This window comes from Ursus americanus, chromosome 5 (genome assembly GCF_024610735.1).
Source record: "Ursus americanus isolate L20-20 chromosome 5, mUrsAme1.1.p, whole genome shotgun sequence".
NCBI lineage: Eukaryota > Metazoa > Chordata > Mammalia > Carnivora > Ursidae > Ursus > Ursus americanus.
Window position 1 is genome coordinate 26,734,309 of NC_142131.1, and position 13,815 is coordinate 26,748,123.

General features: G+C 38.3%; 1 protein-coding gene across 4 annotated transcripts in view; it reads right to left on the reverse strand.

The window, feature by feature from the left end:
- MSH3 (mutS homolog 3) overlaps positions 1-13,815 on the reverse strand; it is a 188,583-nt gene that overhangs the window by 67,433 nt on the left and 107,335 nt on the right. For all 4 annotated transcript variants that reach the window (XM_087862031.1, XM_087862032.1, XM_087862030.1 and 1 more), the window contains exons 16-17: positions 11,632-11,696; positions 9,115-9,231 (exon numbers count right to left, since the gene is read on the reverse strand). In XM_087862031.1, the coding sequence (XP_087718157.1) occupies positions 9,115-9,231; positions 11,632-11,696 (182 nt within the window). The remainder of the gene's footprint in view (positions 1-9,114; positions 9,232-11,631; positions 11,697-13,815) is intronic.

Here is a 13,815-nt window from a genome sequence, read left to right on the forward strand (position 1 = left end):
ATTCAATCCTCCGGTGTCAGTTTCACTGAGGATAATCATTTTTTTAAAAATTTTATTTATTTTATTTTTTTAATTTTTTTAAATTATATTCTGTTAGTCACCATACAGTACAACCCTGGTTTCTGATGTAAAGTTCGATGATTCATTAGTTGCGTATAACACCCAGTGCACCATGCAATATGTGCCCTCCTTACTACCCATCACCAGCCTATCCCATTCCCCCACTCCCCTCCCCTCTGAAGCCCTGAGTTTGTTTCTCAGAGTCCATAGTCCCTCATGCTTCATTCCCCCTTCTGATACCCCCCGTTTCTTTATCCCTTTCTTCCCTTACCGATCTTCCTAGTTCTTATGTTCCATAAATGAGAGAAATCATATGATAATTGTCTTTCTCTGCTTGACTTATTTCACTTAGCATTATCTCCTCCAGTGCCGTCCATGTTGCAGCAAATGTTGAGAACTCGTTCTTTCTGATAGCTGAGTAATATTCCATTGTATATATGGACCACAACTTCTTAATCCAGTCATCTGTTGAAGGGCATCTCGGTTCCTTCCACGATTTAGCTATTGTGGACACTGCTGCTATGAACATTGGGGTGCACATGGCCCTTCTCTTCACTACGTCTGTATCTTTGGGGTAAATACCCAGTAGTGCAATGGCTGGGTCATAGGGTAGCTCAATTTTTAACTTTTTAAGGGACCTCCACACTGTTTTCCAGAGTGGCTGTACCAACTTGCATTCCCACCAACAATGTAGGAGGGATCCCCTTTCTCCACATCCTCTCCAGCAATTGTTTCTTGCCCTGTCCATTTTTGCCATTCTAACCGGCGTAAGGTGGTATCTTAGTGTGGTTTTGATTTGAATTTCCCTGATGGATAATGATTTTGAACATTTTTTCATGTGTCTGTTAGCCATTTGTATGTCTTCATTGGAAAAGTGTCTGTTCATATCTTCTGCCCATTTTTTGATTTATTTGTTTCTCGCGTATTGAGTTTGAGAAGTTCTTTGTAGATCTTGGATACCAGTCTTTTATCTGTAGTGTCATTTGCAAATATATTCTCCCATTCCGTGGGCTGCCTCTTAGTTTTTTTGACTGTTTCCTTGGCTGTGCAGAAGCTTTTTATCTTGATGAAGTCCCACAAGTTCATTTTTTCTTTTGTTTCTCTTGCCTTTGGAGATGTGTCATGAAAAGGTTGCTTTGGCCGATGTCGTAGAGGTTGCTGCCTATGTTCTCTAGGATTTTGATGGATTCCTGTCTCACATCGAGGTCTTTCATCCATGTGGAGTTTATCTTTGTGTATGGTGTGAGAGAGTGGTCAAGTTTCATTCTTTTGCATGTAGCTGTCCAATTTTCCCAGCACCATTTATTGAAGAGACTGTCTTTTTTCCACCGGATGTTTTTTCCAGCTTTATCAAATATTAGTTGCCCAAAGAGCCAAGGGTCCATTTCTGGGTTCTCTATTCTGCTCCATTGGTCTATGTGTCTGTTTTTGTGCCAGTACCATGCTGTCTGTGATCACAGCTTTGTAGTACAGTTCGAAATCCGGCAACGTGATGCCCCCAGCTTTGTTTTTCCTTTTCAACAGTTCCTTGGCGATTCGGGGCCTTTTCTGGTTCCATACAAATTTGAGGACTATTTGCTCCAGTTCTTTGAAAAATGTCATCGGTATTTTGATCGGGATCCACTGAAAGTGTAGATTGCTCTGGGTAGCATGGACATTTTGACTATGTTAATTCTTTTCCATCTTTTTGTGTCTTCCTCAATGTCTTACAAGAGTGATTTATAGTTTCTAGAATATAGACCCTTTACGTCTCTAGTTAATTCCAAGGTAACGTATGGTTTTTGGTGCTATTGTAAATGGGATGGATTCCCTAATTTCTCTTTCTTCAGTCTCATTATTCGTGTATAGAAATGCAACTGATTTCTGAGCATTGCTTTTGTATCCCGCCACATTACTGAATGGCTCTATAACTTCTAATAGTTTGGGAGTGGATTCTTTTGGGTTTTCCATATAGAGTATCATGTCATCTGCGAAGAAAGACAGTTTGACTTTTTCTTCGCCGATTTGGATACCTTTTATCCCTTTTTGTTGACTGATTGCTGTTGCAAGGACTTCTAGTACTATGTTGAATAATAGTGGCAAGAGTGGGCATCCTTGTCGTGTTCCTGATCTTAAGGGAAAGGCTTCCAGCTTTTCCCCATGAGAATGATATTTGCTGTAGGCTTCTCATAGATGGTTTTTATGAGATTGAGGAATGTACCCTCTATCCCTACACTTTGAAGGGTTTTAATCAGGAAAGGATGCTGTATTTTGTCAAATGCTTTTTCTGCACCTATTGAGAGAATCATATGATTTATGAATTTTTCTTTCTGGATAAAATCCAAGACACTGATTGAATTGTGAATGTTGAACCACCCTTGCATCCCAGGGATGAGTACCACTTGGTCATGATGGATAATCCTTTTAATGTACTGTTGGATTCTATTAGCCAGGATCTTGTTGAGGATTTTGGTATTCATATTCATTAGGGAAATCGGTCTGTAATTCTCCTTTTTCAGGGGGTCTTTGCCTGGTTTGGGGATCAAGGTAATATTGGCCTCATAGAATGAGTTTGGTAGCTTTCCTTCTGTTTCTATTTTTTGAAATAGCTTTAGGAGAATAGGTATTATTTCTTCTTTGAATGTTTGGTAGAATTCCCCAGGAAAATCATCCAGGCCTGGAGTTTTGTTTTTTGGAAGGTTGTTTATCACTGACTCAATCACTTCATAATTAATTGGCCTGTTTAAAAAATCAATTTCTTCCTCTTTCAGTCTTGTTAGTTTATAGGTTTCCAGGGAGGCCTCATCTCTTCCAGATTGCTTAATTTATTGGCATAAAGCTGTTGATAAAAGTTTCTAATAATCCTTCCAATTTCATTGGTGTTGGTCATGACCTCTCCTTTTTCATTCATAATTTTATTAATTTGGGTCCTTTCTCTATTCTTTTGGATAAGTCTTGCCAGCAGTCTGTCAATTTTATTCATTCTCTCAAAGAACCAGCTTCTAGTTCTGTGGATCTGCTCTACTGTACTCCTGGTTTCTAATTCATTGATTTCTGCTCTAATCTTGGTCAACTGCTTCCTCGTGTGTGGATTAGGCCTGTCCCTCTGTTGCTGTTCCAGCTTCTTGAGGTGAGAGTATAAATACTGCATTTTAGATTTTTCTATTCTTTTGAGTGAGGCTTAGATGGCTATGTATTTCCCCCTTAGGACTGCCTTTGCAGTATCCCATAGGTTTTGGACCATTGTGTTTTCATTCTCGTTGGTCTCCATAAGTTGTTTAAATTGATTTTTGATTTCCTGGTTTACCGAATCATTCCTGAGCAGGATGGTTCTTAGTCTCCAAGTGTTTGAGTTTCTTCAAAAGTTTTCCTTGTGGTTGAGTTCCAATTTCAGAGCATTGTGGTCTGAGAATATGCAGGGAATAATTTCAGTCTTTTGGTATTGGTTGAGACCTGTTTTGTGTCCCAGAACATGGTCTATTCTTGGGAATGTTCCATGGGCATTAGAATAGAATGAGTATTCTTTGGTTCTGGGGTGTAGTGTTCTATATATATCTATGAGGTCCAACTCATCAAGTATGGCATTCAAAGCCTTTGTTTCTTTGTCAATTTTCTTCATGGGAGCTCTACTTCTGATAGTGGAGTGTTGACGTCCCCTACTATTAACGTATTTTTATCTATATGTCTCTTTATTCTGGTTAAGAGTTGGCTTGTGTATCTTGCTGCGCCCCTGTTGGGGGCATATATATTTATAATCGTCATATCCACTTGTTGGATATATCCTTTACGAATAATATAGTCCCCTTCTGTGTCCCTAACTATAGTCTTTAGTTAAAAATCCAATCTGTTTGCTATAAGAATTGCTACCCCAGCTTTCTTTTGAGGTCCATTGGCACGAAAGATGGCATTCCATCCCTTTACTTTCAGTCTGAATGTACCTTTAGGTTCAAAATGAGTCTCTTGTAGACAGCAAATGGATGGGTCATGTCTATTTATCCAATCTGCAACCCTGTGGCGTTTTATGGGAGTATTTACATTGAGACATTATTGAGAGAGATGATTTTAATGATGCCATGTTGCCAGTAAAGTCTTTGTTTCTATCGATTGTGACTTTCTGTTCTGTGTCACTCTTGGGGCCTTTTTACTTTTATAGAACCCCCCTTAATATCTCCTGTAGGGCTGGTTTCGTGGTTACGAAATTGGTCAATGACTGGAGATTCTGGAAGGTCTTTATTTCTCCATCAATTCTGAATGACAGCCTTGCTGGATAAAGGATCCTTGGCTGCATGTTTTTCTCTGAAAGAGTTTAAAAATGCCCCCCCCCCCAACCCTTTCTCTCATTCCAGGTCTGTGTAGACAGGTCTGATGTAATTCTGATACCTTTGCCTTGGTACATGAGAAATTTCTTTGCCCTGGCCGCTTTCAATACTGTATCCTTGGATCTAATATTTACGAATTGCACTATGACGTGATGTGGCATAGGTTTGTCGTGGTTGATCTTGGGAGGGGTCCTCTCTGCCTCTTGGACGTGAATGTTTGTTTCCCTTGCTAGATTAGGGAAGTTTGCAGCTACATTTTGTTCAAATATCTCTTCTAGACCTCTGTTTTTCTCACCCCCCTCGGGGATGCCAATGATTCTGACATTGGAACGTTTCATTGAGTCAGTAATCTCCTGTAACCTACATTTATGAGAGTGGATTTTTTTGAGTCTAGATTCTATTTTAGCTTTCTCTTCTACTAACCCATCCTCCAATTCACTGATACGTTCTTCTGCCTCATTCACCATGGCCATCAGAGCCTCTAGTTTTGACTGCATTTGGCTCATAGAATTTTTAATTGCTTCCAGATTCGCTCTCATTTCTGCCCTTAGAGATTCTATATTCTCATTAACATTTTCGTTAATACTTTTTTCAAGTCTACACATCATCTTGACAATTGTTACTCTGAATTCCATTTCTGATAATTTGGTTATATCCATATCCATTAGTTCTGTGGCAGAGGCCACAGACTCATTGTCTTTTCTTTGCTGGGGGGGGGGATTTCTCCTTCTCATCATTCTGATGAGGAGAGGTTGTGGGGTTGTCCAGAGCCCAAATTATTGACCAGCACCCAGGCAGTGTGCACTTGTTTTATAGGGATCTTAGGGATGTGGGCTTCTTGAGTTTTTAGCCTCCTTCTGGGGGAGGAGCCTGCCGCACCAATACTCAGGCAACCTTTTGGGTAGCGTCTCCGTGTCCCCTGTGAGGGGGGATGGGAATGGGCACACTGTGAGCCGGTATTTCCAGGCTTTTGTTCTCTGGCGGCTTTCCCTGGCGGTTTGCTGTGCCTCTTCTGAGAGTCAGAGCAGCAGTGGCCGAATCTCAGCCTCTGTCTCAGAACAGAGGGATCACGGACCGTTCTCCACTGATGTTCTGGCCACTTTAACTCTGTTTCTGTTGGTGCTGCTTAACCCTGCAGCGTCCCGGGATGTGCACCCCACACCTGGCGTCCCAGCCCTCACTTCCAGGGCCGGCACATCTCTGTCCTTTGTGTTTCTAAAACCGCCAGCCACCCCGCACACTCCAGGAGCTCCTGGTCTCATTCTGGTTCCAGTGAGCGCACCGGAGCTCCGTTTCAGTCTGGTGGCGCGTGCTCCCCAGCTCACGGTCTCAGTCTGTTTTCTCGCGGGTGCCTGTCCGTGAGTCCGCCTGCTCCCCCGTGCAGGTGGCTACCGCTTCCCGGCGCCCGAACGCGGCAGCTCCCTCCCCCTTCCGTTTATCTTCCGATATCTGTGCGCGCTTTCACGGCTCCCTGCTTTGTACCTCAATACTCATCGCTGGAGATGTTCATTTGTAGAGATCCAGATGTGTCTTCCTGCGTCTCATGCTGATTCAGTGGATGCTCAGTCTGGTCTGGTACCTATCCAACTCGACTCAGGGGACCGGCTGAAAAAGGGGTCCCCTACTCCTCTGCCATCTTAACTCAGAAAACTAATCATTTTTAAAATGACATCATATTCATACCATCTGGCATGGTATGAATATAATAAATATTGTACATAACAATCTATGTTGTTCTCAAGTGGGGTCTCTAGCTGCAAAAGCTCTAGCAAAAATTCAGCCAATATTCTTTTTTTAGATAAAAATATTAATGTATTTTTATTTTGAAGGTAATGTAAGTATATTAAAGACACTTTTGATATCATGTATTTGCAAAGTAAATTAAAATCTCCAGTAATCTCACCATCCATAAATAATTAGTTAATATTTGAGGATATATATATGAAGACATTTCTCCAAAACAGATGTACAAATGACCAATAAGCATACTGAAAATATAATAATGGCATATATATATTTAATCTTTTAAGATAAAAAGATTTAGGGGCATACTGCATGGCTCAGTAGGTTGAGCATCCAACTCTTGGTTTCGGCTCAGGTCATGACCTCATGGGTCATGAAATCAAGCTCCACATAGGGCTCTGCACTCTGTGGGGAGTCTGCTTGGGGATTCTCTCCCTCTGCCCCTCCCCCACTTGCATATGCATGCGCACTCTCTCAAATAATTTTTTTTAAAAGATAAGAAGATTTATATGCTGTACATGTATGTGAATTTACACAGAACTGCATCATCCTTCAATACTGTTTTGCATCCTTTCTTCACTTAGCAATACAACATAAGTATCATTTTCTTCTGTTACGTTGTACTTAATGTCACCTCACTCAAAGGGGTGATATGATGAGAGGTGAATTCTCCTGGGTTAATTTGGTAGAAGGCAAAGAGCTGATACGGGAAGAATGGTACACAGAAATAGGGGGGTGCTAGAAGAGCACAGAGAAGGGGCAAATCAAAGACACATTCCAAAGGGAAAAGACAAGAATTTGATAAAAGATAAAGGGACAAAAAGGAAGAAAGAATCAAGGGTAATGCCAAAGTTTTTGGCCTAAGAGATCTGAACTTTCTTTAGTCTAGAATAATGACAGTGAGAACAGAAACCAGATCTGTAAAGTTTTGTATACTATGAATAGAGCGAATATGTATCATCTCCTCAAATCCCCAGGACCCTAGAATGTGGCCCTTGATGCTTGAAAGGACTAATTTTCATCCAATTTTCATGTCTCAGTGATACTCCTTTTTTTTTTTTTTTAAAGTAATCTCTGCGCCCAACATGGGGCTCAAACTCACAACCTCAAGATCAAGAGTTGCACGTTCTACCAACTGATCCAGCCAGGTGTCTCTCAGTGATATTTCTAAGGGGAATACTAGGAGAACTAGAGACTCAAGGGCCCCAAAGACCCTTAAAATGGGAAACTTGAAAGTGAATTGGAAAACTAAATATACCAAGTTTCTATCCCTGGGTCCAAGATTCTGACTTAAGATAACCTCAGAAGATTCAGGATAAATAAATTAGAATGTGTTTCTAATGCTGTAATTCAAGACTCCTCTGGGCAAAAAAATGGTACCAACAACTACCTTTTAAGAACTGTCAAGTAATATCTTCTTTTTCACTTGCCAGATTGGTTACTTAGCTCCCTAGAGAACCTCACTGAATATTTACTCTTTAAGTTTTTAAAGATAAAGACTACCAAAGAGGTTTCTGTTTAGAGTGATGTCTATGGGTTCACCACAGGCAGACTCTACAACCTGATGGTAAAGGGCACAACCTACCACCAGATACCCTGCATTGAACCTCGGCTCCAACCCAATGTAGGCAACTTATTCCTTATTTCTGTATCTCAGTGCATTCGTTTGTCAATTGGGGGTGATACTATTTCAGTCACAGAGTTCTTATGACGAATAATGACCTAAAGTGCTTAGATGAGTGGCTCATAGCTAAGGACTCAGGAAAGTCAACTGTACACCTCTCTTCCCAGCTTCAGTCCAGCAGTGGCTTGACATCAACCACAACAGGAGTATTTACCCTACAGAAAACACCAAACACCACAAACACTACTACTCTTCCAAAGAACTGGCTGTTAACCTCTTATTTACCAGTACACCACTGACTTAAACTTGTCAATATGAACACACAACTATTAATAAATCCAGATATTAAACATTCTTTGAAGCAATAGCAAAGACTCTTCAAAAAAAAAAAAATCTCATAGAAAACAAAAAAGGTCGAGTGCCTGGATAGCTCAGCTGGTCAAGTGTCTGCCTTCGGCTCAATTCATGATCCCAGGGTCCTGGGATCGAGTCCCAGTTGGGCTCCCTGCTCATTATGGAGTCCGCTTCTCCCTCTCCCTCTGCCACTTCCCCCTGCCCATGCTCTCTCTCTCACTCAAATAAGTAAAATCTTAAAACAAAACAAAAAAGGTGGGGGACTATTCTAGATTCAACTACAAAAGAAACATAATAACAAAATATAACATGTGAAAGTTGATTAGAGCTTTCATTTATAAATAGGGGGGCAGAATTAAAGAAACCCAATATTCCTTAAATTTATAATTTTTCTTAGATGTGATAACGGTTTTAAGATTACATAGTAGAATATCCTTAATTTTAGATGTATGCTTAATTAAGTATTTAGGGGTGAAGTGTTATAATGTCTAAATCATACTTTCAAAGGGTTCAGGAAAAAATGTATGAGAGATATAAAACGAATGTGGCAAAATGTTAACACTTGATAAATCTAGGTGAAGAGTATATCAGTATTTATTTCAAATTTCCTATATTTAAAATTCTTTAAAATAAAAAGTTAGGAAGAAAATATTCAGGATGTAAAAAAATAAGAAAAAAACGAAATGGTGATAATAAAAACAAAACAACTAACCCATTCTTTTCCAACTATGAAAATGTTGACTTTTTATAAGAAAAGTAAAGGAAGCCCAAGGTGGCATTTCAAAAAGTGACTCTACCAAACATCCTTAGCAACTAAATATTAGTACGGTAACAATAAAGTATATTAGTTCTCTCATTAAAGACTAAGATGAGCTTACATTTCAATGGATTAAAAATAAAAACAGAGAACACATGTACTCAACTATTTTATGGCAGGTCACAAGCAGTAATCTCTACTTTTCTTTTTGATGGAAAGATTTTCCGGTCTATTTCTCATAGCAAAAAATCAGATTATATTTTTCATTGTAAACTCACTCTAGAAAATCAAGCCATTCAGCACTGCAGTCAAGGACTAGCTGCTCCCGGAGCTGATTCAGATGTCTGTAATTTTCTACAATAAAAGGAGAGTGAAAACGGCTCACAGCTTTTGTGCTAGAAGAGAGGAAGAAACATAAATAGGAAATCAAGGTTACTAAGAAATCACTAATGCCATCACTTCAGAAAATTAAAGTAGTTATTTATTATTCTCTGATGAACCTTGAAAATAAATAGCTGTAAACAGAGAACATTCTTTAATTATGGTGCTGAACTCTATTGATTCCAAAGATCTCTGTTGTAACTAAAGTACTTGGAGTTCATAGGACTTTGTTCAGGAGCTCTAAAATGCATTTCAAATTATATCCATATGGCAAAGTCAAAGTTTAGAATTTCCACTTCATAAGCAGAAAGCTTTTTCTTTAAATTATACTAAATGAAAATGCTTATTAAAAAAAGATCAGAAGCACGTAAGTCCTGACAAAGCTGGACACATTGATGAAAGTCCCATTATTCTTCATGTTTTATACTTTTCCGTATAATTAATGTATTTCAGTGAAAAAAGAAAAATATAAAGAATTACAAAGAACAGCAATGCATTAATTCCACAGGCAATCAAAGAAGAGGAATGTTTCATGATCTAACTGTAGATTCACAGTGGCCCCAGATGGGAAGAAATACGACACGTTCCTCCTGTGGGCTCATGTATCATCCCTGCTGCTTCATCAAGAAGCTGCAGAGCACGACAGGGGATGCCATGGGTCCCCAGTTAAAAAATCTGGATCAAGGCTCTAACTCTAACCACTTAACTTGCTACCTATGTGACCTTGGGCAAATATAAGTGACCTTCTCTAAATATCCCTTTCCTCACCTGTAAAATGGGAATAGTGATAGTATCCACCTCATAGGTACTGTTGAGAGGATAAGAGTGCTTAGCACAGTATCTATGTCCTATGTCATTAGTACCCAATGTTAAGAGCTGTTGTGTGGAGGTGGTGGTTGCTACTGCTGTTGATGTTACTATTATGATTGGACCTTTGAGAAGAGAAGATCACAGTTGAGTGATAGACAGGTGATGACAGAATGTAATTTCTGTTCTTTGTTTGCTCCCAAACTCCTGTCACAATTATGTTTAATTTGGCCAGTTATTGGACTCGGGGTGAGACTTTCATATTCAAAATCTGACTATTATTCTAACCTATCCCTGTCAAGGTTCCGATAGCCAAGCGACATACACAAATAACAATGAATCTCCCCAAAACCATCTTATTTATTCATTCAATTTACGCCATTAAATGTTCAAAAGATCCTGGCACTGATTTACACATTCCGTGTTGCTTCTGAAATGTCATCTAGATTTCTACGCAAACATATTTATCATAGCTTTTCTTCTGACAAAATTCATTTAGTGAAACATTTCCGTTTCTTAGATAATTAGATGTACAATTTTAAATAATTTCTCTTCATAAAACATACTTCAATTCATGAGCTGTAGGATAGGACAAAAGTAGATAAAGGAAAGAAAGCCTGTGAAGAGAGAAAACAGCCCCTAAAATCAACAATGCTCAAATCTCACCTACAGCTTCTAGTAACACAGGAGAAAAACAAAAAACAAAAAGACAATGGTAACAGAGCTAAAGAAACCCATGATTGTGCCTTCAGAATCCTTTGATAGTGGCAATGGATACTAGTTTTCTTCTTTTAATTAAAGTAATAATAATCATTCACAGATGTCAAAATTGTCTTCTATCCTTAACAGAGTTCCTTCATATAAACACCAGCTACTATACTAGTTCCTCTTTTGTTCACTTAGGCAAACGTAACATTTTCATCTCAAGTTCACGCAAGCATATTAATAACAGGAGCAATAAATACTTCACAAAGAATACTACTCACAGGAGTATGTATTTCGCTAATACCACTTCTTTAAATGAGTCCCCTTTGGGGGATTAATGCCTAATCAAGAAGAAAAGGCAGTCTCAATGTGATTCTCTAATTCTGTTTTTGATTAATGTGTTTTCATCAATTCATAATATAACTTACAAAAAAGAAGCCATAAAGAACTATTATAATTATGTGCCACAGAAAGCATCAAGACTAAAGAAATGCAGAGTTCAGTGAGGCAGATAATGAAATTTCAGCTTCCTAAAAGAAATTTCAGGTATAGCACTCATCAAGAAATTCAAGCAACCAAATTAAAATTATAATTGAACAGTCCCCGATATTTTTTTTCATGTGTTTAAAGTGTACTCTGAGGTATAAGAATAAAATGGTTATTTACAAAAACAGGAAAACAAATGTATACAAAGGAGATACTCTTTGGAAAAAGTATTTTTAAATAAATGATAAAAAGAATTTAAAATAATTATTTCTTTGGTTAAAAGTTCCATAAGAAAACCAAAGGGAAAGAATTACTTTTTATGTCAAGGACGTGGTTAGCTTCATTCCAGTAGTGTACGGGTATACACATGTCATTATAATTCACATTAATAAGAAAAAATGTAATTTTAAACCCACCTTCCAACCTTAACCCAATCAGTTGGTATACAAGATACAGCAGAATTCTTCATTTCAATCATAAACTAAAAGAAATACAAATAAAAGTTCGATATTTAAATGATTAACCATTATTAAAGCTTCCTCAAAATTGTGTTATAAGTTTAGTAAATACTATTCTAAACATTCAAAATAAATCCAGTATTTTTTAAAAAATATTTCATTTATTTATTTGTCAGAGAGAGAGAGAGAGCATAAGCAGAGGGAGAGGCAGGCAGAGGGAGAAGCAGGCTCTCCACCAAGCAAGAAGCCTGATGTGGGACTCGTTCCCAGGAACCTGGCATCATGACCTGAGCTGAAGGCAGACGCTTAACCTACTGAGCCACCCAGGCGTCCCAAAATCCAGTATTGTTAATAGGAAAGGTCATATATATTCATACAACCAAATATCATTAATTAGGGTTGCAATACTTGGGATAAAGTACAATGTGTATTGAGCAAAGGTTTGTAATAAACATGTAACTTGGCATTTTAATATTTTAACACTGTCGTGTGCACTATGAGCAGTGATTTTTCTTTTTTTAACAGCGTCTTTCATTTATTAGTACCCCCTTAAGAATTCTTTTACTCAGTAATAAGACTGAAGTTCTAAGTATATACAATTTTAAAATACCAATTATGATGTGTTATACCAGTTTCAGATGTGGCCCATCCCTTATTTTGAAGAAGAGGACTTATTGTCATAGTTTTTATCCACAGAGCCCAAGTGCTCTAAGAGTATCCTCATGGAAAAGCACTGATTTCTTCAGCTATCAAGGGAAGAAGAGATTTCTTCCCATGAGTGTTTTCTTTAAGTTTTCATTTGTATGAACCATATCTTTAAAGAGCCAACTGTGTTCTGTGAGCAAGGTTTTCTGAAATCAATCAGGAAGCAAGTGAAATCAACTTCTTCTAGTGTGCCTTTCATTTTTAGCAGTAGTTGTATGCCCTCTCTTCCTCCTGCTCACTTTCCTGTATTGCTTTAATGAAATTTAGTGTTTTAAATGAATAAACACACACTTATTTTATAGAGGAGGAAACGCAGAAGCTCTGTGGCTACCACTAACTTTTTGATGGCTAAGGGAACTTTTTTACATATACCAGTTTTGTAACATTTCTGGTATTTATAATATGCATATTATTAATATTGGCCTATCTTTTGAGTTTGTTTATCTATATAGTTTTTATGTTAATTATAATATAGAAATTATTGGTTAATTTTAAGAATTTTCAGCCTCAGAAAAAATTTTGGGACTAATGATGTCTTCTTGTATAGAGAGGAATTAATACAATTTCAAATCTGCCACACAGTTAAACAGTGAAGAGTCAAGAGTCTAAAAAAGTTCCCTTCAGCTACAAAAGTAACTGAGGAAAAAAACCACAAAATAAGTATCATCAACGAGAAAGATAAAAGCACATTAAGACCATGATAAAAAACTCTGCTTAAATATTATTTGTAAATGTCCTACCAGAAAGGCATATTGATCTTTTTATAAAATAATTCTGGGAAGAGCTATGCCTGCAGCGAACAACAAAACGCAGGGCCGCAGTGGCTCACTAATACTTGGAAAGGACAATGTAGACCCATAAAAACACAGAGCTCCACAAGAGTTCCTGTGTAAGGGAAGGTGGAAATTTTGAAAAGAAGCTAAAACTGCCTCAGTGAGATCACAAGGCAGCCAGGTAGGCTGGCTTACTTAAGTAATTTGCCATAACGCCGCATCATGGGGCACTGGATTCAAATTTGCACCTTACACACATCACAAATCGCTCCTAGTCATGGCCCTTTAGAGCACACTGGGAAAGGTTAGGACCATAATGGTTCAATCTGTAAGTATCAAGGGTCTACTCTAAGGACCACAGCTCCTCAAACAAGCCATATGCAGAGTCAATACTCAATGGAAAAGAGGGTGAGAGTTGGGAAGGCCAACATGGACCTCCTGCTTGTTACACCCCTGGGGTTACTTCCTCAAGTTGGTGCTGGACCTTGTGTCCTCTTCTTCTCAGCTGGGGTTTCTGTTCAGAATTGTCATCTACTAGCAGGTTGTTTTTTGTTTTGTTTTTTTTTCTCTTCTACACTGCCTAAGGAACAGGAAATTTTCTCTGCTTCTTTTTACAAACATTCTAAGAATGAGCAGACAAGGCCTTTTAAAAAAGGCCTTTACT